This window comes from Peromyscus maniculatus, chromosome 23 (genome assembly GCF_049852395.1).
Source record: "Peromyscus maniculatus bairdii isolate BWxNUB_F1_BW_parent chromosome 23, HU_Pman_BW_mat_3.1, whole genome shotgun sequence".
In the NCBI taxonomy this organism is placed as follows: domain Eukaryota; kingdom Metazoa; phylum Chordata; class Mammalia; order Rodentia; family Cricetidae; genus Peromyscus; species Peromyscus maniculatus.
This window is the reverse complement of record NC_134874.1, coordinates 54,044,059-54,071,898: the sequence shown is the minus strand read 5'-3', so window position 1 is coordinate 54,071,898 and position 27,840 is coordinate 54,044,059. Positions and strand designations below refer to the sequence as shown.

The 27,840-nt window shown below is 45.6% G+C and overlaps 1 protein-coding gene across 2 annotated transcripts in view; it reads left to right on the top strand.

The window, feature by feature from the left end:
- B3glct (beta 3-glucosyltransferase) overlaps positions 1 to 27,840 on the top strand; it is a 97,225-nt gene that overhangs the window by 59,763 nt on the left and 9,622 nt on the right. For both annotated transcript variants that reach the window (XM_076561221.1, XM_076561220.1), the window contains exons 10-13: positions 4,571 to 4,640; positions 11,173 to 11,286; positions 12,157 to 12,256; positions 16,667 to 16,786. In XM_076561221.1, the coding sequence (XP_076417336.1) occupies positions 4,571 to 4,640; positions 11,173 to 11,286; positions 12,157 to 12,256; positions 16,667 to 16,786 (404 nt within the window). The remainder of the gene's footprint in view (positions 1 to 4,570; positions 4,641 to 11,172; positions 11,287 to 12,156; positions 12,257 to 16,666; positions 16,787 to 27,840) is intronic.

Here is a 27,840-nt window from a genome sequence, read left to right as displayed (position 1 = left end):
GGCACTGGGCAGGGAGAGGAGGTGCAGTGGGCACTGGCAGGGAGAGGAGGTGCAGTGGGCACTGGCAGGGAGAGGAGGTGCAGTGGGCACTGGCAGGGGAAGGAGGTGCAGTGGACACTGGCAGGGAGAGGAGGGGCAGTGGGCACTGGGCAGGGAGAGGAGGTGCAGTGGGCACTGGGCAGGGAGAGGAGGTGCAGTGGGCACTGGCAGGGGAAGGAGGTGCAGTGGACACTGGCAGGGAGAGGAGGGGCAGTGGGCACTGGCAGGGGAAGGAGGTGCAGTGGACACTGGCAGGGAGAGGAGGGGCAGTGGGCACTGGGCAGGGAGAGGAGATGCAGTGGGCACTGGCAGGGAGAGGAGGTGCAGTGGGCACTGGCAGGGAGAGGAGGTGCAGTGGGCACTGGCAGGGGAAGGAGGTGCAGTGGACACTGGGCAGGGAGAGGAGGTGCAGTGGGCACTGGCAGGGAGAGGAGGTGCAGTGGACACTGGCAGGGAGAGGAGGGGCAGTGGGCACTGGGCAGGGAGAGGAGGTGCAGTGGGCACTGGCAGGGGAAGGAGGTGCAGTGGACACTGGGCAGGGAGAGGAGGTGCAGTGGGCACTGGCAGGGAGAGGAGGTGCAGTGGGCACTGGCAGGGGAAGGAGGTGCAGTTGGCACTGGACAGGGAAAGGAGGTGCAGTGGGCACTGGCAGGGAGAGGAGGTGCAGTGGGCACTGGGCAGGGAGAGGAGGTGCAGTGGGCACTGGGCAGGGAGAGGAGGGGCAGTGGGCACTGGCAGGGAGAGGAGGTGCAGTGGACACTGGACAGGGAGAGGAGAGGCAGTGGACACTGGCAGGGAGAGGAGGTGCAGTGGGCACTGGCAGGGAGAGGAGGGGCTGTGGACACTGGGCAGGGAGAGGAGGTGCAGTGGACGATGGGCAGGGAGAGGAGGTGCAGTGGGCACTGGCAGGGAGAGGAGGTGCAGTGGACACTGGGCAGGGGGAGGAGGTGCAGTGGGCACTGGCAGGGACAGGAGGTGCAGTGGGCACTGGCAGGCAGGGTATGTGTGCTGAGTAGGGCTTTGTCATGAAAAACCTGCTACTCAAGGCACCAAGAACATTACAGAGCCAATAGATCATGTCTAGGAAGACTAGCTGCCCATTGGGGTCCGCAAACATTACAGGTCCCCTCTATGGCACATTGTGGGGTCTGTGTGTGTGTGTGTGTGTGTGTGTGTGTGTGTGTGTGTGTGTGTGCGCGCGCGTGCGCCATGGACATGAAGAATCTGAAATTTACTAGTTAATTTTTTTTTCCTGTCAGGGAAAATACATTCAACAACCTCATCCAGTGGGTGTTGTTCTCAGGCCAGTTATAGAAAAGGCTGCGTGTACCGTCCGTCCCTCTGTCCTTACCCCTTTCTCCCGGTCTTTCCCTCTCTCTTTTCCCTCTGTCCTCCCCGCCCCCAGCTGCAGCACGTTAACATTGGTTTCCTGGGACTGCCCACAACCACCTCACAGCCTTGGCCGTGCTTTGCCTCTAAAGACTAAGGAGATAGGCTGCACCTCCTGGAGGAACCCGAGGGGCCAGACATTCTGGAAATCGAAAGATTCTGTAGCAGTTAACGCTCTTAGTCACTTAGATGGGGCTTTTCCAGGCTAGAGAGCCAGGGAAGGGAAGCTCCACCCGGGTCCCCTGAAGGAGCAGCCACTGCAGTGTTGAGCACCTGGAGAAGCCTACCTGCAAGAGTGAGAACATTGAGCTGGGTTCAGCACCTCTCACTCCAGCCTTTTCTGTCTCTCCGCCCATGGTCATGTTGTTGGTTGTTTCTGCTCTTTTAGGGGACCTGCCACCCATCTCCCAAATAAACCACACATGGAGGCTTATTCTTACTTATAAATGCCCGGCCTTTGGTTGGCTTATTTATTGCCACCTTTCCTTGACTTTAAATTATCCCGTCTATCTTTTGCCTCTGGGCTTTTATCATTCTCTACTCCTGCATATCTTTCTTTGTTTCTTACTCTGTGTCTGGCTGTGTGTGTAGCTGGGTGGCCCCTGGAGTCCTCCTCCTTCTCGGGCTAACTACTGCTTTTCCTCTTCCCAGATTTCTCCTTCTATTTATTCTCTCTACCTGCCAGCCCCGTCCATCCTTTCTCCTGCCTCTCTATTGGCCGTTCAGCTCTTTATTAGACCATCGGGTGTTTTAGACAGGCACAGCAACACAGCTTCACAGAGATAAACAAATGCAACATAAACAAAAGTAACACACCTTAAAATAATATTCTACAACAGTCATACCCTTTGTTGATACATGGGGATGGGAATTTTTGTCCCGCTTCTTAGAAAGCTGAGTGCAGGCAATTTCTGTGACCCCCAAGGCCTGCCTCCACCACTCTCGCAGCGTGTGCCCTTGCTTTTGATTTCACCTGGAACAATCAGAACTCTTATAGGACACTTAGTTTCCATGGAAACCTATGGTCTACTCTCACTGTGGACCTGGAGACTCTGAAACTTACTAAATTATTAATCTCTTTTTCTTGTCAGGGAAAATACATTCAACACCCTCATATAGTGTGTGTGTGTGTGTGTGTGTGTGTGTGTGTTCTCAGGCAAGTTGTGAAGAAGGCTGTGTGTACCATCCTAACGCGCGCACACACACACACACACACACACACACACACACACACACACACACGCACGCACACGCACCCACCCCACAGTGTGCCATCAGAGGGGACCTGTAATGTTCACAGTTCCCAATGGGCAGCTAGTCTTCCTAGACACAAAACCTGCTTGCTCTCTTATACTCTTGGTGCCTTGAGTAGCAGGACAGAGCTGGGGTACATCACTGTGGACAAACCCCACCTTCAAAGTGGTGGCGTCACCATGACTGTTATTACAGGTTGAAGACAGATGTGTGTGTGGGGGGGAGGGCAGTTAGTATATTTTCTGTTGCTGTGGTAAACTATGACCAAAAAGAAAGTTGGGAAGGAAGAGGTTTATTTGGCTTACCCATCCCGATCACAATCCACCATTGATGGCAGTCAAGGCAGGAACTGAGGCAGAGAACCTGGAGAGACACTGCTCACTGGCTTGCTCTCCATGGCTTGCTCAGCCTGCTTTCTTATAGCACCCAGGACCACCCGCCCAGGGAGGATGCCACCCACAGTGGCACACCGGGCCTGGGCCCTCCCACATCAGTCTTTCATCAGGAGACTGTCCCACAGACATGCCCACCGGCCAGTCTGACGGAAGCAGTTCCGTGACTGAGAGTCCTCCTTCCCAGGTGACTCTGGGTTGTGTCAACTAGACAACAGCTTTAACCAGTAGGTGGGGTCAGCACACCTGCCCCCAGGAAGCAGTTGACGTCCTTGGGTGTGCTCGCTCCTCAAGTTCCTCTGGGCCTGCTTCCCACCCGTGTGAATTTCCTCCCACCAGGGGTTGGAAGCAGTTCTCTGTGGAGCAGAGGACACACACCCATGCCCTAGACTTGAGTGGACAATAAGGAGCTCATACATGACTTCAGCACCAAGTTCGGCCAGACCCAGAGAAGCAGATTTCTCCCACCTTTGCGTGAAATCATCCTCCTTTCTTCCCCTTGGTCAACATCTCCACCAGTTGAGAAGAGGGAAGGAGAGAACTAACGTTTATTAGTTACCTGCCGTGTGCTTAGTAAGTTAGTAGTGACAGCAGCCTGCTGGCGGTCCTCACTGCTGACTTCTGAGTGACCAGATGGAAGTTCAGAGAGCTTAATAAGGAATGTGTCAACGTGACTCACGGCCTGCGGGGCTGAGCTGGGCTGAGCTGGGCTGAGCTGGGGTACAGGACCAGGACTGAGCTGGGGTACAGGACCAGGACTGAGCTGGGGTACAGGACCAGGACTGAGCTGGGGTACAGGACCAGGACTGAGCTGGGATACAGGTCCAGGACTGAGCCAGGGTACAGGTCCAGGGCTGAGCTGGGCTGAGCTGGGGTACAGGACCAGGACTGAGCTGGGGTACAGGACCAGGACTGAGCTGGGGTTCAGGCCCAGGGCTGAGCTAGGGTACAGGACCAGGGCTGAGCTGGGGTACAGGTTCAGGACTGAGCTGGGGTACAGGCCCAGGGCTGAGCTGGGGTACAGGTTCAGGACTGAGCTGGGGTACAGGCCCAGGGCTGAGCTGGGATACAGGCCCAGGGCTGAATTGGGGTACAGGTTCAGGACTGAGTTGGGGTACAGGCCCAGGACTGAGCTGGGGTACAGGCCCAGGGCTGAGCTGGGGTGCAGATCCAGGGCTGAGCTGGGGTACAGGACCAGGACTGAGCTTGGATGCAAGTGTGTAGGTTTGGGCTGGGAAATAGGTTCGTGGATGAACTTGATGTAGGTCCAGAGCCAAACTGGGATGCAGGTTCAGTGCTGGTTGACTCCAGAGCCTTCATTGTCAGGTTCCACACACATCCCCTCTCTTTCCTAAAACTACCATAGATAGAACAGATAGCTATGACATGGATGAAGTTTAACTGTAAGATCTACCATGGGCGTGAAGTCTAGAAGTCTAGGTAATGCTGACCACAAATGTAAGTAATTGGTTTCTTTTCTTTCTTCCGCCTTTTAGGGAACGCCAGTGAAAAAGGAGGAGGTTTTTGTTGCAGTGAAAACATGCAAGAAATTTCACGGCGATAGAAGTAGGTTTTGGGCTATTCATTTTCCTTGAACTTTCAAGATCCAAAATGTCTTTGAAACAGTGCAAGCCAGGTGTAAATTCAAGATGGGACATCACGCTAGTGGATGCTGACGGGAAAGTGGTTGTTTTTTGGGTTTTTTTGTTTTTTTGTGGGTTTTTTTTTTTTTTTTTTTTTTTTTTTTTTTTTGGTTTTTTGAGACAGGCTTTCTCTGTGTAGCTTTGAAGCTTGTCCTGGAACTCACTCTGTAGCCCAGGCTGGCCTTGAACTTACAGAGATCCGCCTGCCTCTGCCTCCCGAGTGCTGGGATTAAAGGCGTGCGCCACCGCCGCCGCCGCCGCCGCCGCCGCCACCACCACCACCACCACCCGGCTGGGAAAGTGGTTGTTTAATCAGATTCTTTGCTGGGCCGCTCCAATCCCTGAGAGATCACTTAGGAGAGGCAATTTTGTATTGAAGTGTGAATGGTTACAGCCCTTCTAATATTGAGATCAGCACCTTAAATTGACAATGGGAAACCCAGCTGTGGCAGCCTTGGAGCTGGTGTGTGGATGATAGTCTGTTCTGTAAAGGGTCCCACTGTGTGCAGGCTCAGTGTCTGAACCGTGTGGAGACTACCAGAGGGGCTTCCAAGGTAATACAATCCCCACAAGAAAATCTCCTCTTGTATTTATTTTACATGTGCACATTGGTACTTTTTAATGAAGGTCCACGGATTTGCTCATCGAGTATTTGTATTGGAAAAGAGGGGGGGGAAAGTCACTTTAGAAACCATGGCCTGATGTACGGAAACCCTGGTGTGCAGATAAATGTTGTTTTCTTCATTTCTGCTGTTTCATTATAGAGTTTTGCTAGTTGTAGGGACAATGTTAAAAGATCCATCCCAAATATAATTGGCACAATTCCTCTTTTTATGTTTCATTTGAATCAACACTTTCTGATGCCCAGAACCAAACATTCTTTTGCATGTTCTAATTTTAGCACATTTTATGAAGAATGATTCGATTGCACAGGGTGTCATGTACATATAGGAAGCTTCCTAATGCAGCCGTCATGGTCATGGGATTGGACCCATGACCATGAGTGTTGGGAAATTTGTGTACATTTTATGCAATAATGCAATCCACATATTTTAAGGGAGAAGATGTTTTTAAATGAAAGAATGCCCTAATTTGGATTTATAGTGTGACCTATGACATCATCACCAATTAAAAACCAGTAAAAGTACATTAATCATATCTTTAGACTTGCCTAAACTTGTCATGTCAAATCCCAAATCTATTAAATCTGGCTGAGTAAATATATGTATTTATTATGCAAGGAGGCTCACATACTGTTAAAAATCAATAAAGGAGTTGAAATAAGACTTTTATTTAATCATAAATTTAACCTCAATTTAGTAATTGGAAGGGCTCTGTAAGGTGATTTTGAAAAAAATACCTTTGAGGTGCTGGAATAGTTAAGAGCACTGGCTGTTCTTCCAGAGGACCCAGGTTCAGTTTCTCAGCACCCACATGGCAGCTCACAACCATCTGTAACTCCAGTTCCAGGGGATCTGGCGCCCTCTTCTGGCCTCCATGGGCACTGCATGCACACGATGCACAGACGTAGGCAAACACACACACACACACACACACACACACACACACACACACACACACACAAATAAATCTTTTAAAAAATTGGAGAAAAGGTGATAGATAAACGCACTAGATTTTTTTAAAATTTTGTTTTTCTGCAAAAATATTTATGTTGATCTAGTTGATCTTGAAGCCACTCTTAGAACAGTGATTATTTTTGCAACATTGATGTTAAAAATATGTGGATAGGGGGCTGGAGAGATGGCTCAGAGGTTAAGAGTACTGGCTACTCTTCCAGAGGTCCTGAGTTCAATTCCCAGCAACCACATGGTGGCTCACAACCATCTATAATTCGATCTGGTGCCCTCTGAATACATAATAAATAAATTAAAAAAATATGTGGATAGTAAGAGATGACACTGTAATTTTTGCTTTAAAGCTTTTTTCAGATGATAATGAAACAGAAAATAATTAAAAGTCCCGCCTGTTGTATTTTTCATAATCTACAGAAGTGTATGCTTGTTCATTTTGAGTTGTGAATTTTGAATAATTTAGTTTTCTTATTTCTTTAAGATTGAGATTATTTTTCCCCAGATATCTGTGAAATGCTTTTATGCTTGGATTTAGAGTTTGAACATTTTTTGAAATTATAAAAATCTTAAAAATTCATTTCTGGATCTATGGTGACTGAGACACAAGACCTCAGAGTGAAGGTTTCGCTCGTGGGTTTCTGCAGTAAGCTGACTTCCAACTTCTATGCCTTGGTTTGTGAAGGCAGCTTTGTGGCGAGATCGGTTCCTCCCTTTGCTGGATGGAAGCAAAGCCTGCCTGGCCACTGGGCTCTGCACATCTCCTTTAAACCCGGTCCAGGGCTGGAGAGGTTAAAAGCATGCACTGCTCTCCCAGAGGACCTGCGTTTGTTCCCAGCACCCATGTCAGTCAGCTCACAGGGGATTTGACACCTCTGGCACTCATGTACACCTACCCACATGCAGGTATACATGCACGCATATAATTTAAAGATAATAAAAATAATTGGTTAAAAATGCTAATCTAGAGGCAGAGCCAGGCGGATCTCTGTGAGTTCGAGGCCAGCCTGGTCTCCAAAGCGAGTTCCAGGAAAGGCACAAAGCTACACCGAGAAACCCTGTCTCGAAAAACCAAAAAAAAAAAAAAAAAAAAAAATGCTAATCTAGCCACCAGTTGGCTCACAGGCTGACCAGTTATCCTGTCAGTGACAGACAATGCCATAATTCTTTCTTCTTTCTCCTCCTCCTCCTCCTCTTCTCTGTCTCTCTGTCTCTCTCAGTGTGTGTGTGTGTGTGTGTATTGAAGCCATTCACTAATCTGATCTTATGTTGATAGTTCCTTATGCTATGACAATAACTGTGATACCCTTGATTTTGTAGAGACAGATGATCTACATCCCATGGCCTCTTATTAGCAGAAATGTGGGGGAGTCCTGTGACAGTCACCACATGTTACCAGGGAAACCGGGGTCCCCTCTTGGGGTTCTTAGGCTCATTAATAAAAGAATTTAAGAACAGACATAAGCAGAAGCCCCAAGACAGTTTAATTAGTGTTTAAAATGAAACTTGCAGAGCAGGCAAGCTGTAGGTCTTGGCACTGCCCGGATGTGGGAGACAGCGAAGAGGCCATGGCATTGAGTTGAGTAGGCATGGAGGCCAGCCACGTGATGGAGAAGGAGCCGTGCCAGGGAGGGGGCTTTAGGAAAAGCGTGAGAAATCCGGAGTACCAGCGAAAGCACGCTTGGGCTCCAGCCAGCATCTGGAGAAAGGAGAACAGTAGAAAGAGACGTTACACTTTCCTGAAGGTGGGCAGACCCAGCAGGAGCTCCCAGGGAGGCCTGTAATGACTGTGCGGGGCAGGAATTCTGGGACAGAAGAGGACGCTGTCTTATTAAAGGGATACTTATTCCTCCCACTCTTTAGCATGCCTGAAGGTGACCCTGTCTCCCTGAGGGGTGGGTCTTTACCTGCCCCATTGGAGGAGACAATGGCATGTCTCCATCCAGAGGTAGATTCTGTGGTTTATTTATTTCTTTATTTTATGCCCGGTGCCTGGGGAGGTCAGAAGGAGGGCATCGGGTTCCTTGGAACTGGAGTTAGGATGGTTGTGAGCCGCCGTGTGGGTGCTGGGAATTGAATAGAGCCAAGAGCAGCCAGTGCTGTAAACCACAGAGCTGTCACTCCAGCCCCAGGGACACTCGGTTCTTCTGGCTCGGAGGTGACGGCGGCGTTCCCTTAGTGGACCTCCACTGCTGCTCTGCCGCCATGGAGAACACGAGGTAGTACTTGGGAGTTCGCTCTAGCCTGACTGTGCTCCATGCAGTATATTACAAACCCCACGTGATAAATTGTCTTTGATAGTCACATCGCTGCCTGGCTATGCTCCAAGCCAGTTAGGGGCTGGACAGAAGCTGTGGAAGCAGGCCTTGCCTTTGCAGTGGCCATGAGGAAGGACAGCAAGGCGCTGAAGCCCACACGTGGCCCGTAGCACACACTGGGTGGGCCCCGTCAGAGCATGTTTCTGTCCAAGCAGAAGGCGCAGGGGGAGGGACGGGTGTTCCTCTTTTCCTGTTCTCTGGGGCAGAGATCCTTGAAGGAACAAAGGCCAAATGGCAGGGAAGGGGAGGAAAAAAATATATAAACCAGATAAGAAACCGTATTTTTGAAAAATTGAGAGTGGGCCACGCTGTTCCTTGCGAGCCCACCTGCTTCATGACCTTGCATCACCTCCATGGAAGAGGATGAGGGAAAGGATGACAAGGGTTAATGTACAAGGAATTCATATTTTTAGATCATCATGATGAACTGATCACAAGACCAAGTTCAAATATCTTACCGATTTTACATGTATCCCTAACCATGAAAGAGCACTGCTGCCGAATTTGCCTGGATTCTGACAGAAATAGAATATCAAGTTCTCGGAACATAGCAAAAAGTGTTTTACTTTTTTTTTTTTTTTTGGCTCTAAGGAGTAATACGTGTTGACACCATTTGAAGCATGTGAGTAGGGAAAAGATCCCTGGTTTTTAATATGCATCTCAATGACTTCCTCTTGGGTTACGGGGTCTTCACTTTGCGATGTGAGCTGTCAGAACCCCTTCCGTTTTCTCGGCATCGTTCTGTGGTGCATGCACGCGCGTGTCCCACATTCCTGGAGTAGGCAGTTCTGGTTCATCACGTTAGATGGGGTGTGACATGGTCTCCTGTGGGCTCCCTCTAATTAAGAAGGTTAAGTGTGATTTCCTCAGCCATTAGGCCTTTTTCACAGCCTGCCCCAGATCTTAAAAACAAACACTGTGGCTTCCAGATTAAGAAAAAGAAAAGGAAGAAACCCATCTGCTGTCTTTCCTGCCGTGATCTTGTCCAGAGGAGGCAAATCTGAGCGGCTTTTATTAGACAGTGTCATAGCTGCCGTCTCTGATGAAGGAGGCCCCAGGTACCGGGACACAAACCGGCTTCCTGACAAGGCGAGGCTTGCGTTAAAATGCCGCACCCCCCCCCCCCCACTGTGGGAGGCCAAGCAGACAAGGGGATGAAGTGTGAACTGGCTGAGGGGAGTCACATGTTGCTGGACCCGACCTGGCTGTGGAATGGCTGACTATGTTCCAAGCGTTGCTTTTGATCAGCTGGGAAGGATGGATTTCCAGCTTAGGCCCACTGAAGTCTTTAAAAAACAAAGAATTGACACACTTGTGTGTCTTTAACACTCTCTGGGGAAGAAAGACACCCCAGGACTTCCCATTGTGGCCACTGACTCACACCTGGAGAAAAGGGGCCATTTGTCAGTTGGTAATAGTGAATTCCTCGGAATCGGAACGGCCCCCTCACTCTTGACTGTGCGGCACGTTCACACTTAATGGATCGAACGTTTATAAAATGTTCAAATGTCACCTGTCACAAGAGGCAATTTTGCAAGTTAATTCATGGGGTAAAGTGGGTTATTCTGCTGTCCCTGCCAGTGAGATATGTCTTCCACTGACTCCAGAAAGATTTATACTACCTGCGCTACTGAGATTTCTTCTTCTTCTTTTGAATAATGACTTTTGAATCATAAATTTTTACTCTGCTCCAATTTAAAATAACTCTATGGCAAACTTCTTTGATTCAGTGTGATTTTATTCTGTAGAGGAAAGTTTGGATGCACAATGTCTCCCATAGGCTCACGTGTTTGAACATGTGGCCTAGCTGAATAACATGAGCTCCAGGCTCAGTGAGAGACCCTGCCTCAGAAAATGTAAGAAAAAATGGATGAGGGCACCCCAAGGCCTCCACTTATCTCTGTGCCGACAGATGCACACACTCACACAAGCATGCACGCATATCTCGTACACATGCCTGTACACATACACACAAAATACAGTTTACATTTATTTTATTTTATGTGTGTGAGTGTTTTCCCTGCATGGATGTATGTGCCCCACATGGGTACCTGGTGCCCAAGGAGGCAAAAAGAGGCCATCAGATCTCCTGTAACTAGAGCTGCAGACAGTTGTGAGCCACCATGTTGGTGCTGGGACCTGAAGCCAGGTCCTCTCTAAGAGCAGCCAGGGCTCTTAACCACCGAGCCACCTTTCCAGCTTCCAAAAATATTTTAAGAATCCATGTATGGACCAGTAAGTAACCTGTTGGAAAAAGAGAAATGATTCACAGTTCATCTAAACAAAGCGGTATTATCAAGACACCGTTTTATTACCTGGAGGTGAAGCAGGATGTGCGCACGAGGGGCCGGCACCAGTACGTCAGGTAGAGGGTTCAAGTCCCAGGTCATCAGCAGACAACCCTGGCATTGCCTGCAGTGCAGAGTAAACACTGAGCCTTGGGACACTAAGGAAGAGTGAGTGTTGCTTCTCTGTGGGGTCCCGCTGCCATTTAAACTCTCACTTCTGTGTGTCATGCCTGTGATAGTCCCCTCTGCTGTATTTCCAGTCCCCATCGTCAAGAAGACATGGGCGGCACAGGCAAGCCTTATTGAATACTACAGCGACTTCGCAGAAAGTCCCATTCCTACCGTGGACCTGGGAATTCCCAATACGGACAGAGGTGGGTCCCGAAGTCTTGCTGCCCCCTTTGACTGACTGTCCCCGGACTGTGTAAATTCAGCAAGTCAGCACACACTGCGATCTCAGTACGAGCACTTCTTATGTTAGTTTCTCCCTCTGTTTCCACTGAGCGTCTTTACCTGCGGATGTATGCTGGCTCTCCCTCGGGACTTTAGTACAGACAGAGGCTCTGCACTGTTGGTAGGATGGCTGTACCCTAGCAGTGAGCATGTGGCAGGCACAATATGGTTGGCCGGGAATGGTTTCCCGCTCCACAGTTCATCATGGCTAGAATGGCGGTGCCAAGTTAATTTGTCAGCTTCTCACACAATGCTTGTGTCCTCCCAAGTCTGTGGTCTAGCTCATACTTTGAATCTCCGAGCGCTTGGCACCTTCTGTAGGGTGCACAAGTGTTCAGTAAGCAATATTATAGGCGTTAACATTTGATTAGAAAGTGGCTGTGAGTCTACCAGGATTTCCTTCCAGAGGGGAGAGCTTTCTAGTGAAAACCGTTTTCATTTGGTTTGGTTTTGAGACAGAGTCTCATGTAGCCCAGGGTGTGCTGGCCTTGAGTCCATGAGCCGCCTGCATCCGCCTTCCGAGTGCTAGGATTATAGGCATTATCTTACTAAGAGTTTCCTTTGCTGTGATAAACACCACGGCCAGAAGAAATGTAGGGAGGAAAGGGCTTAATTCAGCTTACGTGAGAATTAGGGAGGCTAATTTCTGGGGACATTCCAGGTCATTATTGTGCATATCAGCATTCAGGCTCGAATCAATCACTTTAAAATTCAAACTAAATAAATAATAAATGTATGCTGTGTATTTAGAGCAAATAATACATTTACAGTTTTCTTCTTACCTTTCCTAGGTCATTGTGGAAAGACGTTTGCTATTTTGGAAAGATTTCTGAATCGCAGCCATGACAAAATAGCATGGTTAGTCATTGTGGATGACGACACGCTAATCAGGTGAGAGTCCTCCTCCTCCGGGGACTGGCTCTGACGGCTGTGACAGGCTTGGCTGCTTCTGGCGATGGCGGGGCAGCAGGGATGGGGTGGTTTTAAAATCCTGAACATCTGGCGACGACGTGAAGCAGGTCACTGCCCCGCTGACTGCCTTCTGGCCGTGCTCAGCCATCGTTAGGGGAGGAGCACCAGCTGGAACCTACACACAGAGTATGTTAAAAGAGATGGAGCTGAGAGTCTCAGGAGACCAAGACTGTTAGAGTTTGCAGGGCGTAGAACTAGAAAAGAGATGGATGTCCAAAAAGACAACCGTGGGCATCTGCAGAGGGCCCTCCTCAAGTGTTCGGTAGGGTAGAACATCTGTGTGAGGAAGCTTCTAGATGCTGGGACAGAACCCACCGAAATGATCAGAGGGAATGATAGTGGGCACTCACGCAGGGTACTCAACAGTCCCTGTTGCCACTGGGCAGACTGAGGTACCCTAACCCAGGGACACTGTCCCAGAATTGATACTGTTAGCATTAGTTATTATATTGTTATTAAATAATCATCACAACTATTTCATATTTCAAAGGGGATGCATGGAAGGTGTACTCTATAAGTCTGATATAATCTTATAGACATGAAAACTATTATCAAGGATTTTTAAAAGCCTTTTGAGCAGGGTTAACAGCAAATTAGACACTGCAGAAGAAAAATATAGACATTCAATGATATGACAATAATTACCAGCCAAAGAAAAATGCAAGGTCGGGGGGAAGTGCTATAAATGACATTATTATATCAATTCATAAAAATTAGAATTAGTAGTTAGCTTAGATACATTGCTTCAGTGCATTGATTTCAAGTCATATAATTAAAGCTACTATATATTTTATTTTTTAAAAGATTTATTTATCTAATTTTATATGTTTGAGTGTTTTGCCTGTATCTGTATATGTATACCATATGTGTGCAGTGCCCATGGAGGCCAGAAGAGGGCGTCAGATCCCCTGGAACTGGAGTTACAGATGTTTGTGAACCACCATGTGGGTGCTGGGACTCGAACCCTGGTCCTCTGCAAGAGCAGCAAGTGCCTTTAACTGCTGAGCCGTTGCTCAGGCCCCCCACTGTGTATTTTCACATAGAAGTCTCAGGGTAGTCTTGCTCTCATTTCTCTTGGTGAAACCTGTAGAGGCAGAATGGCTGCTTTTCTAAAGAAATGTGTCATGTCGATGCTAAAGGTCCTCAAGATGAGGACTTTTTCTGCCCTTAGGAAGCATAGTGGGATGGTTGGGGGAGGGTCTAATGTATGCACTTGCAGGAGAGTGGAAAAATGTCCAGAGTGCGTGCTTGTGTGTTGGTTTTTATATACTCAGAGGACAGCCTGTAAATGAGACCCTAGAGTAAATGGGAATAATTGGTAAATCTGGGGAAAGGGCCCTTGGGGCTTTCATCCTGTTTTTTGTAACTTTTCTGTAATTATAAAATGCAGCCCCATAATAGGCCAGAACGGAGCATCCTCTGGTGTTGAAAGCTCGGTGTTCTGCCGGTGAAATCCGCTGCACTGCCAGGCTCTACTCATTCAGCACGGGCGGGACTCGCTGGAGAGCATGGACATGCTGTTTTCCTACATGGCTAAGACTCAGAAGTGCCTGAAATGGGAACAGATTGCTAAGTGAAATGCTTTTCCTGGGCCAGATCTCCATAGATGGAGTTGAAATCTGTGTGCTTCATCCGCATTCCCACTCTGGGGTGGATGTGAAGTGGGTGATAATGATCAGACTCCACTCGTGGTCTCTGAGCCGTGAAGCAGCATGGTGAAGCAGCCCAGAGGAATCTTAAATCACTTCAACCTTAAAATACGGAATGTTGTAGGTGGAATTGATAATTTCACAATATGTAGGAAGAAGAGAAAAGTAATTCTCTCTTTTTAAATTTTTACAATTTGTAAAAATGTTTTATTTTATGTCTGTGAGTGTTTTACCTGCATGTACGTCTGTGCACCACACGCATGCAGTGCCTGTAGAGGTCAGAAGAGGGCGCTGAATCCTCTGGAACTGGAGTTAAGTGGTTGGGAGTTGCCATGTGGGTGCTGGGAACCGAATCCAGGTCCTCTGAAAGAGCAGCCGGTGCTCAGTGTTGATCCAACTTTCCAGCCCCCCCTCCCTGTCTTTTTAAGCTCAAGCAATTCCTGTTTTTCCCTAGAAAGTTTGGGGGATTTTGGCCTTTTACAGACAGAACCCTTGGAAATCCCCAAGTGTGGATCCTCCATCAGCAAACACAGTCAGCCTCCCCATACAGATTAGTTTCTCAGACGGCTTCTTGAAGACAGATTCCAAATTAGGTGTGCTTTGAATGTATAACCTTCATGCCAAAAAACAGAACATGTTTTATGCTCACTCAGAAAGTGCCAACATCAGCAAAGGCCATGGCTTCCAGATGTTCTAAACCTGCCTATAAACTTGTAATCCCCCGGAGCGCACACTTGTGTGGGGGGTTTGTGGCTGCTTTTGTCTCGTCCTTATACAGTAAAGTTGCTTTCCCCACTCACAGCTTTACCATTATCTGTCTGTCTGTCTGTCTATCCATCCACCCATCTATCTATCTATCTATCTATCTATCTATCTATCTATCTATCTGTCATCTATCTATCCATCTATCTACATCATCATCATTATTATTTATCTATCTGTCATCTATCTATATCAATCATCATCATTATCTATCTATCATTGTCTATCTATCTATCTATATCAATCATCATCATTATCTGTCATCATCTATCATCTATCTATCATCTATCTATCTATCCATCCATCCATCCATCCATCCATCCATCCATCCATCTATCTACCTATCTTCATCATCTATCTATCTGTCATCATCTATCATCTATCTATCTATCTCTCTATCATCTTTCTATCCATCTATCTACATCATCACTATCTATATATCTCTATCATCATCATTTATCTATCTATCCATCATCTATCTATATCTATCTATCTATCTAATCTATCATCTATCTATCTATCTATCTATCTATCTATCTATCTATCTATCTATCTATCTATCTATCCTTCTATGCAGTGTCTAGAAAGGGTGATGGATGGATTCTTCTTGTATGTTTGGCTTTTTCTTCCTCATCACCGCGACTCCTCTCAAGTGGGGGGACAGTGAGTGTCTGGGACACCTGCTACTCCCGTATTCACTTGGCAGTGTTCTGATGCAGTCCGGAGCCTGTGCTACCCACCTGAGAGCCCTTGAGCTCATGGATCAGGGTCTCAGAGGCATCTTGAAGTTTAGCCCTTTAACATTTTAACCCAAAGTTATGGGCTATGCAAAAACTAGTTTTAAGGATCACTGGCCAATGTTATAAGGGAAAGTTAAGACTTGGTGGAGAATGAGCTGGAATTCTCTAGAGTAGAGGAGGCCTCCAGAAGGCATTTGTAATGTTATCATTGGTTTTCTTTTCTCTCCCTCCTCCCACTCTCCCCCTTCTCTCTCCCTCCCTCCCTCCCTCCCTTCTTCCCTCCCTCCCTCCCTCCCTCCCTCCTTCCCTCTCTCCTTCCCTCCACTCCCCTCCCTCCCTCCTTCCCTCCACTCCCCTCCCTTCCTTCCTATCTTTCTTCTCTAGCTAGCCTAGAACTCATTGTGTAGACCAGGCTGGCCTCGAACTTTCAGAGGTCTGCCTATCCCTGCCTCACAGCTCCTGGGATTAAAAGCATGACCCACCGTACCCAGCTCAAAATGGTCTAATGCTTGAAAACAGGGGAGCTCTTGCCTTTGTTACATCAGCCTGCCTGCTGGCTTTTAAAAGGGAGTTTTCTGTCTTATTTTCCCACGACCGGGTTTGTTCACCTCACTGCAGCTGTGTTTACAGCTTGTGTCATTCTCGTCGACACTGTGTGAGGACGGGTGGGCCCCCAGGTATTCAGGGGATGCACATGCAGACCGTAGCTCATTCCCTGGGAAGCCTTGTTGAGGAAAGACAGCACACTCCGAGGTTTGTGGGGGAACCCGGCTAGCCCAGCTGGCCCCAGCCTGACAGGAAACCCCCAAGCCTACTTGCCCTTCGGAAGCTCTCTCTCTTTTATTTTGGCCATCAAGAGTTAAAACAACTTTGTCATTGGAGAAGAGGTGAGGTTTGAGTGACACTTGGAAACAGCCTGGCAGAGGAGATTTACAGCAATCTGACTACCTTTAGTCATCCCCTGCCACCCTGCTGCCCCGAGGGTAACTGGCAAGGCTCAGTTCAAACTGGATGGAGGGCGCCTCTGACATCTCGCCTTCTCTTCTAATGTAGAGTGTTCATATGGGGGGGGGGGAGGCATTTTTTAAAATCCATTTATTCCATTCTTGAATTCCACTGCTAAACGCCCCATTCTGAAGCCACATCAGAGTTAAGTAAGTCCTCTCTTTGCTCCTCAGCATCTCCAGGCTCCGACGTTTGCTTAGCTGCTACGACTCCCGGGATGCGGTGTTTCTGGGTGAGCGTTATGGCTACGGCCTGGGCACAGGTGGTTACAGCTACGTCACAGGAGGAGGCGGGTGAGTGAGCCATCTCTTGTCTCCGCATCTCTACTAATCCCTGAAGGGTGGGGTCCAGAAACCCCTGCAGGTGCTCAAGGCCTTTAGATAAAATGTGACATTGGCGTGTGTCCTGGGCCCACACTCCCGCCAGCTTGAAATCCATTCCCGATCATTTCCATGCTATGGAAATCCCTCTTTCAAGGTGAGGATCTGATTGTGTGGCTTCTAGAACTCCTCCCCCTTCCTCCAGAGTGATGATAAGATTGCAAGTGTGTGCCACTATGCCTTGCTAGAAATAGGTTTTATATTGTGTTCTTTACAGGATGATGAAAAGAATAAAACTCAACAAATATATTTTCATCTGTGGTGGGTGGAGTCCACGGATGTGGAGCCCCTGGGTTCAGAGAGAACTGTTTTAAACATTTTCTTTCCACACTGGCAGAAATGGTCTGCAGGGCTGAGACCGGTTCCGGCATGGGCACTCTTTAGATGGTGGTTGTTCCTTCAGTAGAAAAGGAAACATTACATTTGAGAAATATGAACAGAACTCATAGTAAAGAGTAGCTTATCCTCTGAAGGAGTAATGTAAAATTCAGGTCAGCATACTTGGTAAGAATCTCCCTGAATTAATGCTTGATTCTAGACTACCAACTGGTTTAGACTGTCATTTTTTTTTTTTTTTTTTTTTTTTTTTTTTTTTGGTTTTTCGAGACAGGGTTTCTCTGTGTAGCTTTGTGCCTTTCCTGGAGCTCACTTGGTAGCCCAGGCTGGCCTCGAACTCACAGAGATCCGCCTGGCTCTGCCTCCCGAGTGCTGGGATTAAAGGCGTGCGCCACCACCGCCCGGCTAGACTGTCATTTTAGATGGAAAAAAAACGCTTATAGATTTTAATTTCAGAAAAAAATAAGTCATTAAACCTTTAAATTATCTAGTGCTTAATAAATCATATTTGATGAAATAAGAAAGTAGAATCTTAGACTTAGGCAATTAAATAGTATTTGTGTAGAATTTATAGGTTTTAAATAATAGCTAAAAAAAAAATCAATCGTCTTAAATGAAGCACCTGCCTGAACTCTATGGGGAAAGATTTTAATTTGATTTTTTATGGGTAAATCAATTGAGCAGTTAATCTTTTCTGTTATTGCTGCAGTCTTTACCATTCGGTGTTCAGGAGGGCATTAACTGGGTACCAACCACAGACATTTATGTTCACGGTGTGCCAAGCAGTATTGTATAAAGTGTGTAAGCGTGTGAAGGACCAGGGTCTTTCGTTCCTGTTTTATAATACCTGCGTTTGGAACGCTTCTGTCTCAGGCTCTTTGCATGTCACTCTTACAAAACGCTTGAGCCTGGGTAACTTCTAACCCAAAGAGGGTTCTCTAGGTCACCGTTTCAGAAGTACAGAAGTTTGGCCGACATCTGCTCGGCTTTGGTGGCAGCCTTCAGGTGGCATCACATGGAGGGTGGCATCAGGACTGGAGCACAGGCGTGAGGGAGAAACCGTGCTGAGACAGGAAGCGAGAGCGCTCGAAGGGCCCGAGTCTTCCTTTCTGAGACCCCCCGCAGCCAGCGGAGAGGAAGCTTCCTGCTCTGTGCTGGCTTGATTTCTCCGTGTCCCTTGACCGGAGTGGACAGCCCACCACTTGTCAGGGTTCTCAGGCCCCTCGTGACTTGGCGTGTGTCCTTTGGACCTTCTAGCCTCGTCTGTCTGCACTCCCATCCTGATGAATCCATGTTGAGCTCGTTGCAATTTCCCAGAAACACTTGTTCCCTCTTCTCTCTGACTGCGGTCCCCGTAAGCTTGTTTCCCGTCCCAGCTTCCTCTGTCTCCAGTTCTCCTCATAGATTTCCAGTCGCTGTCCTTTACCCCCTGTTTTCCCACAGTGCAGCCTGGGCCTGCGGTCAGTCAGGCAGTCAGGGTCGGGTGCTCTTCTAAAGCACTCACGGTGCGTTGTGCAGCCCATTACCATCTAATTGCCGATTTACTTGCCCATTTCCCGCTTACGTTATGAATTATTTGTGGACAGCACCTGTGTCCTCCTTCCCATTATGGCCCCCGCTTCGTAGCAGAGGGACTCATTGCTTTTCAAGGAACAGAGAACAAGTAAATAAAGAAATGCACGCACACTGGCATTTAATTTCCCCATAAGTGACGTGACTCATGCAGGGTTCAGATTTTAAAAGTCCCTTCATTGAGATGCAGAAGCAATCTTCATGAGACGATCCTTTCAGTCAGTCTTTGAGAAAAGCTGCAGACAATATTGTGTACTTTGTCCAGGGCCACTTAGGATTTTTCTAACGATTTGGCTGAAGAATGAATGATTTTTAAAAAGAGCAGGTTAGGGGCTGGAGAGATGGCCCAGTGGTAAAGAGCAGTGGCTGCTCTTGTAGAGGATCCAGTTCAGTTCCCAGCACTCATGATTTGTCTGTTACCTGGGGCATATGACACCCTCTTCTGGCCTCATTGGGTACACATACATACATGTGGGCAAACACTCAAACATACACATAAAATAAAAAAATAAAAATGACTACTGAGCCATCTCCCCAGTCCCCAGTTTTTAATATTTTTTTTTTTTTTTTTTTTTTTTTTGGTTTTTCGAGACAGGGTTTCTCTGTGTAGCTTTGCGCCTTTCCTGGAACTCGCTTTGGAGACCAGGCTGGCCTCGAACTCACAGAGATCCGCCTGCCTCTGCCTCCCGAGTGCTGGGATTAAAGGCGTGCGCCACCACCGCCCGGCCAGTTTTTAATATTTAATATAAATTTTTAATTTATATAATTTATATAATTGTACATAAATTATATTAAATAAATATTAATATATCTAATAATAAATATTAAATGATAAATATCTAATATTTGATAATATTTAAATATAATTTAAATGATAAAATATTAATATTTTAATAGTCAATAAATATTTTAATATTTAAATTAAAATTTAATATTTAAAAGTTGGCAGATAGAACACTCAAGCATTCTTTCCTGTCGAGCTGGGATTGGTCACTTTCCCTGTGGGTGGTCCACTTTATTCTGAAAGAACTTGTGGACAGTACTAATAAGTTTTGCTAAAGCCTTTGTGTACTTAGTGCACATGAATAAGTAAAGTTGCTCTGTGCAAACTGTCTAAAGTATAAAATAATTACTAATGAGAATTCAACACTTGGATTTTATCTTCCCATGAAGTTGGTCTTCTAGGAGCCGACCACAGTGAAAGTCCTCATCTATTCTCATTCCACTGGTGGGGGTGGTTGTTTTTGCTCTTTTGAGGGGCCCACCACCCAGCTCCCAAATAAACCATGCACAGAGGCTTATTTTTTTTATAATTTTTTTTATTTACCCCAGTAATCAGATCGGTGAATACCCTAACTGTCATCATAGAGCCTCCACCCAGTAACTGATGGAAGCAGATGCAGAGATCCACAGCCAAGCACCAGGCTGAGCTCCAGGAGTCCAGTTGAAGAGAAAGAAGAGGGATTCTATGAGCAAGGGCATCAAGATCATGATGGAGAAACCTACAGAGATGACCAAACCAAACTAGTAGAAACTCATGAAATATAGACCAATACCTGTGGAACCTCCACAGGACTGGACTAGGTCCTCTACATAAACGAGACAGTTCTGTAGCTTAATCTGCTTAAGGGGCCCCCCTGGCAGTGAGATCAGGATCCATCCCTAGTACATGAGCTGGCTTTTTGGAGCCCACTACCTATGGTGGGACACCTTGCACAGCCTTGAGGCAGGGGGAGGAGCTTGGACCTGCCTCTACTGAATGTACCAGGCTCTGCTGACTCCGCATGGGAGGCCTTACCTTCTAGTAGGAGGGAATGGGGGTGGGTTGGGGAGGGGGAAGGCTGGAGGGGCAGGAGGAGGGAACAGGAGGATCTGTGATTGGTATGTAAAATGAATAAAAAAATTTCTTAATTAAAAAAAATAAAGAAGCCGGGCGGTGGTGGCGCACGCCTTTAATCCCAGCACTCGGGAGGCAGAGCCAGGCGGATCTCTGTGAGTTCGAGGCCAGCCTGGGCTACCAAGTGAGTTCCAGGAAAGGCGCAAAGCTACACAGAGAAACCCTGTCTCGAAAAACCAAAAAAAAAAAAATAAAAAAAATAAAAAAAAAAAAATAAAGAAGAAAAAAAATTTTCTTTCCTTTTACATACCAACCCCTGTTCCCCCTCCCTCCCCTTCCCCTGCTCCCCACCCAGCTCCATCCTCTCCTCATAGAGGGTAAGGCCTCCCTTGGATAGTCAACACGGGCTGGCATACCAAGTTGGGTCCCAACCAAGCACCTCCCCGCTGCATCACAGCTGAGCAAGGCATCGCACCATAGGGAACGGTCTCTAAAAGCCAGTTTGTGTACCCGGGATAAGTCCTGGTCCCATTGCCAGGGGACCCACAAACACATCAAGCCTTGCAACTGTCACCCACATTCAGAGGGCCTAGTGCAGTCCCATGCAGGCTCCTCAGCTGTCAGTCCAGAGTCCATGAGCTCCCACTAGCTTGGGTCAGCTCTCTGTTTTTTTCCCATCATGATCCTGAGTCCCCTTGCTCCTATAATCCCTCCTCCCTCTCTTCAACTGAATTCCAGGAGCTTGGCCAAGGGCTTGGCTGTGGGTCTCTGCATCTGCTTCCATCAGTCACTGGATGTTAAGTTCTATGATGACAGTTAGGGTAGACACCAATCTGAGTGCAGGGGAAGGCTAGTTCATGCAGCCTCTCCTCCACTGCTATGAGTCTTAGTTGGGGACATCCTTGTGAGTTCCTGGGAATCTCCCTAGCTGCAGATTTCTCTCTAACCCCTAATGGTTCACTGTCAAGAGATCTCTTTCATTGCTCTCCCTCCCCATCTCTTTCCCGACTCGGCCATCTCGAGCCCTCATGTTCCCACTTCCCATCACCTCCCTTCTATTTCCCCTCCCAGTTTATCCAGAAGATCTTGAACCTTTCCCCTTCCTGGGGAGATCCATGTGTGTCCCCCTTAGGTCCTCCTCTTTACCTAGCTTCTCTGGGGCTGTGGATTGTAGCCCGGTTGTCCTTTGCTTTGTGTCTAATATTCACTTATGAGTGAGTACATACCGTGTTTGTCTTTCTGGGTCTGGGTTACCTGACTCAGCATGATTTTTTTTTCTAGTTCCATCCATTTGCCAACAAATTTCATGATGACATGTTTTTTTTTTTTGTTGTTTTGTTTTGTTTTTTACCGCTGTGTAATACTCCATTGTGTAAATGTACCACATTTTCTTTATCCATTCTTCAGTTAAGGGGCATCTAGGTTGTTTCCAGGTTCTGGCTATGATGAATAGTGCTGCTATGAACACAGCTGAAAAATGTCCTTGTGGTGTGGTTGAGCATCTTTTGGGTGTGTGTCCAGGAGTGGTGTTGCTGGGTCTTGAGGTAGGTTAATTTCCAATTGTCTGAGATTCCACCATACTGATTTCCAGAGTGGCTGTACAAGATTGCATTCCCACCAACAGTGGAGGAGTGTTCCCCTTGCTCCACATCCTCTCCAACATAAGCCCTCATCAGTGTTTTTGATCGTAGCCATTCTGACAGATGTAAGATGGTATCTCAGAGTCATTTTGATTTGCATTTCCATGATGGCTAAGGATGTTGAGCATTTCCTTAAATGTCTTTTGGCCATTTGAGATTCTTCGGTTGAGAATTCTCTGTTTAGCTCTGTAGCCCATTTTTTTAACTGGATTATTTGGTATTTTGCTGTCTAGTTTCTTGAGTTCTTTATATATTTTGGAGATCAGCCCTTTGTCAGATGTGGGGTTGGTGAAGATCATTCCCCATTCCGTAGGCTGTCTTTTTGTCTTATTGACAGTGTCCTTTGCATTACAGAAGCTTCTCAGTTTCAGGAGGTCCGATTTATTAATTGTTGCTCTCAGTGTCCGTGCTGCTGGTGTTATATTTAGGAAGTGGTCTCCTGTGCCAATGCGTTCAAGAGTACTTCCTACTTTCTCTTCTGTCAGATTCAGTGTAACTGGGTTTATGTTGAGGTCTTTGATCCACTTGGACTTGAGTTTTGTGCATGGTAATAGATATGGATCTATTTGTATTCTTCTACATGTAGATATCCAGTTATGCCAGGACCATTTGTTGAAGATGCTTTCTTTTTTCCAATTGTATAATTTTGGCTTCTTTATCAAAAAATCAGGTGTTCGTAGGTGTGTGGATTAATGTCAGGGTCTTTGATTTGATTCCATTGGTCCACGTCTGTTTTTATGCCAGTACCAAGCTGTTTTTATTACAGTAGCTCTATAGGGATGGTGAGGCCTCCAGAGGTTGTTTTATTGTACAGGATTCTTTTGGCTATCCTGGGTATTTTGTTTTTCTATATGAAGTTGAATATTGTTTTTTCCAGGTCTGTGAAGAATTGTGTTGGGATTTTGATGGGGATTGCATTGAATCTGTAGATTGCTTTTGGTAAGATTGCCATTTTTACTATGTTAATCCTGCCTCTCCATGAGCATGGGAGATCTTTCCATTTTCTGATATCTTCTTCAATTCCTTTCTTCAAAGACTTAAAGTTCTTGTCATACAGGTCCTTCACTTGTTTGGTTAGAGTTACCCCAAGGTATTTTATATTATTTGTGGCTATTGTAAAGGGTGATGTTTCTCTGATTTCTTTCTCAGCCCGTTTATCATTTGTATATAGGAGGGCTACTGATTTCTTTGAGTTAATCTTGTATCCTGCCACATTACTAAAGGAGTTTATCAGTTGTAGGAGTTCCTTGGTAGAATTTTTGGGGTCACTTACGTATACTATCATATTGTCTGCAAATAGGGAAAGTTTGACTTCTTCCTTTCCAATTTGTATCTCCTTGATCTCCTTTTGTTGTCTTTATTGTTCTAGCTAGAACTTCTAGTGCTATATTGAATAAATATGGAGAGAGCGGACAGCCTTGTTTTTGTTCCTGATTTTAGTGGAATTGCTTTGAGTTTCTCCCCATTTAGTTTGATGTTGGCTGTTGGCTTGCTGTATCTTGCCTTTATTATGTTTAGGTATGTTCCTTGTATTTCTGATCTCTCCAAGACCTTTATCATGAAGGGGTGTTGAATTTTATCAAAGGGTTTTTCAGCATCTAATGAGATTATCATGTGGTTTTTTTCTTTCAGTTTGCTTATATGGTGGATTACATTGACAGATTTTCATATGCTGAACCATTCGTGCATCTTTGGCATGAAGCCTACTTGATCATGGTGGATGATTTTTTTTTTTATGTGTTCTTGCATTTGGTTTGCTAGTATTTTATTGAGAATTTTTGCATCAATGTTCATGAGGGAGATTGGTCTGTAATTCTCTTTTCTAGTTACATCTTTATGTGGTTTGGGTATCAGGGTAACTATAGCCTCGTAAAAAGAATTTGGCAGTGTTCCTTCTGTTTTTATTGTTCAGAACAATTTCAGGAGTATTGGTATTAGCTCTTCTTTGAAATTCTGGTACAATTCTGCGCTGGCCCTGGGATTTTTTTTTTTTTTTTTGATTGAAGACTTTTGATGAATGCTTCTATTTCCTTAGGGGTTATAGGTCTATTTAAATTGTGTATCTCATCTTGATTTAATTTTGGTATGTGGTAGCTGTCCAAAAAAATTATCCATTTCTTTTACATTTTCCAATTTTGTGGAGTACATGTTTTTGAAGTATGACCTCTGATTCTCTGGATTTCCTCAGTGTCTGTTGTTATGTCTCCCTTTTCATTTCTGATTTGTTAATTTGGATATTCTCTCTCTGCCTTTTGGTTAGTTTGGATAATGGCTTGTCTATCTTGTTGATTTTCTCAAAGACCCAACTCTTTGTTTCATTGATTCTTTGAATTGTTCTCTTTGTTTCTATTTCATTGATTTCAGCCCTCAATTTGATTATTTCCTGGCGTCTATTTCTCCTGGGTGAGTTTGCTTCTCTTTGTTCTAGAGCTTTCAGGTGTGCTGTCACTAGTGTGAGATTTCTCCATCTTCTTCTTTTTTTTTTTTTTTTAAATATTTATTATGTATACAGTGATCTGCCTGCATGTATCCCTGCAGGTCAGAAGAGGGCGCCAGATCTCATTACAGGAGGTTGTGAGCTACCATGTGGTTGCTGGGAATTGAACTCAGGACCTCTGGGAGAACAGTCAGTGCTCATAGCCACTGAGCCATCTCTCCAGCCCCTCTCCATCTTCCTTATGTGGACATTTAGTGCTATGAATTTTCCTCTTAGCACTGCTTTCATAGTGTCCCATAAGTTTGGGTATGTTGTACATTCATTTTCATTGAATTCTAGGAAGTCTTTAATTTCTTTTTTTATTTCTTCCTTGACCCAGTGGTGATTCAGTTGAGCATTGTTAATTTCCATGAGTTTGGAGGCTTTTTGCATTTTGTGCTGCTGTTGAAATCTAACTTTAAGCCAAGGTGATCTGATAAGATACAGGAGATTATTCCAATTTTTTTTTTTTTTTTGTATCTGTTGAGATTTGTTTTGTTCCCGAGTGTGTGGTCAGTTTTGGAGAAGGTTCCATGGGGTGCTGAAAAGAATGTATATTCTTTTGTGTTTGGGTGAAATGTTCTATAGATGTTTGTTAGGTCCATTTGAGTCATAACATCTGTTAAGTCCTTTATTTCTCTGTTAAGTTTCTGTCTGGCAGATCTGTCCAGTGGTGAGAGTGGGGTGTCGAAGTCTCCCACTGCTAGTGTGTGGGGTTTGATGTGTGATTTAAGCTTTAGTAATGTTTCTTTTACAAATATAGGTGCCCTTGTATTTGGGGCATAAATTTTCAGAATTGAGACTTCATCTTGGTGGATTTTTCCTGTGATGAATATGAAATTCTCTTCTTCCTCTCTTTTGATTGATGAAGTCTATTTTGTTAGATATTAGGATAGCTACACCAGCTTGTTTCTTAGGTCTATTTGATTGGAAAGTTTTTTTTCCCCAACTCTTTACTCTGAGGTAATGTCTGTCTTTGAAGTTGTGTATTTCTTGTATGCAGAAAAAGGATGGATCCTGTTTTCATACCCATTCTGTTAGCCTGTGTGTTTTTATAGACAAATTGAGTCCATTGATATTAACGGATATTGATGATCAGTGATTGTTAATTCCTGTTATTTTATGGTGGTTTGTCTTGTGTTTCTTTTCTTTAGGATTTGCTGGTGTGAGGTTATCTATTGCCTGTGTTTTGGTGGTTGAATCTAGCTTCCTTGGGTTGGAATTTTCCTTTTAGTACCTTCTGTAGGGCTGGATTTGTGGATATGTAACATTTAAATTTGGTTTTGTCATGGAATAGTTTGCTTTCTCCATCTACGGTGGTTGAAAGCTTTGCTGGGTATAGTAGTCTGGGCTGGCATCCATGGTCTCTTAGCATCTGCAGAACTGTCTAGGACCTTCTGGCTTTCAGAGTTTCCATTGAGAAGTAGGGTGTAATTCTGATAGGTCTGTTACCTTTTTCCTTTGCTGCTCTTTGTTTGTTTGTTTTTGTTTTTATTTTTCCAGACAGGGTTTCTCTATGAAACAGTCCTTGCTGTCCTGGAACTCACTCTGGCCTCAAACTCAGAGAGATCTGCCTGCCTCTGCCTCCTGGAGTGCTGGGATTAAATGGTTAGTGTTTTGACTATTATGTGGCTAGGGGACTTATTTTGTGGTCCAGTTTATTTGGTGTTCTGTAAGCTTTTTGTATCTTCATAGGCATGTCCTTCTTTAGTTTGGGAAAGTTTTCTTCTATGATTTTGTTGAATATATTTTCTGTGCCTTTGAGCTGGAATTCTTCTCCTTCTTCTATCCCTATTATTCTTAGGTTTGGTCTTTTCATGGTGTCCCAGATTTCCTGGATGTTTTGTGTTAAAAATTTGCTGGATTTAATGTTTTCTTTGACTGATGAATCTCTTTTCTCTATCATATCCTCTGTAACACGAAATCTAATAAGTCTTTTAATAATAAACCTGGGAGCCTGTTATTGGGGTAAATGCTGAAAGATCAGAGAGACCAAAGAATAAGCCACTGCCATATCTCACCTCGCCAACTCCATGAATCCTCTGACTGAAATCCTCTGAGTCCTCACCCAAAGGCTCCAGCCGAAAAAGCCTTTAGTTCCTGTCTCCTCAGGCCTTATATACCTTTCTTGCTGGAATTAAAGGTGTGTGGTTCCTAAGTACTGCGATTAAAGGTGTGTGCCACCACTGCCTGGCTCTGTTTCTCTCCTAGTCTGAATCAATCTCATGTAGTCCAGGGTGGCTTTGAACTCACAGAGATCCAGAGGGATCTCTGCCTCCTGAGTGCTAGGATTAAAGGTGTGCGCCACCACTGCCTGGCACGTATGTTTAATCTGGTGGCTTGTTCTGTTCTCTGATCTTCAGGCAGATTGTATTAGGGTACACAACGTATCACCACAATCCTCAGTGCCTGAGATTCTCTCTTCCATCTCTTATATTCTGTTGGTTATGCTTGTATCTGTAGTTTCTGTACGTTCACTTAGATTTTCCTTTTTCTGCACTCCCTCAGTTTGTGTTTTTTTATTGCCTCTGTTTCAATCTTCACATCTTGAACTGTTCCCTTCACATGTTTGTTTTTTTCTTGGGTTTTTTTTTTTTTTTTTGGTTTTCTTTAAGAGATTTCTTGATTTCCTCCAATTTTTGTTTGTCTTTTCCTCCATTTCTGTAAGTGGATTTTTCATTTCCTCTTTTTAGGGTCTCTATCATCTTTGTAAGGTTGTTTTTAAGGTTGTTTTCTTCTGGATCATCTGTGTTGGGGTGTTCAGGTCTTGCTGCTGTAGAATCACTAGGTTCTGTGGTGCTATGTGGCTCTTTGTATTGTTGAATGTGTTCTTACGCTGCCGTATACCCATGTCTTCCTTTAATCTGAACAGGTGGCGTTCCTGGTCACTCTTCTTCCAATTGGCTCCCATGGGGCCTCTGGTTCCTGTGGTTGTTCTTCTTCTCAACTAGTCCAGGAGGGGGTTTATAGCTCTGGTGGTCCCTGTTCCCAACTGGTGCAGGGTAGGATTATGGCTCTGGTGGTCGCTGATGCTGCAGGGGATGGTTGGCTAGGGGGTGGGGGTGGAAGCAGGCTCCTGCCCAGTCAGTCTCTGGGGCCGCACTGG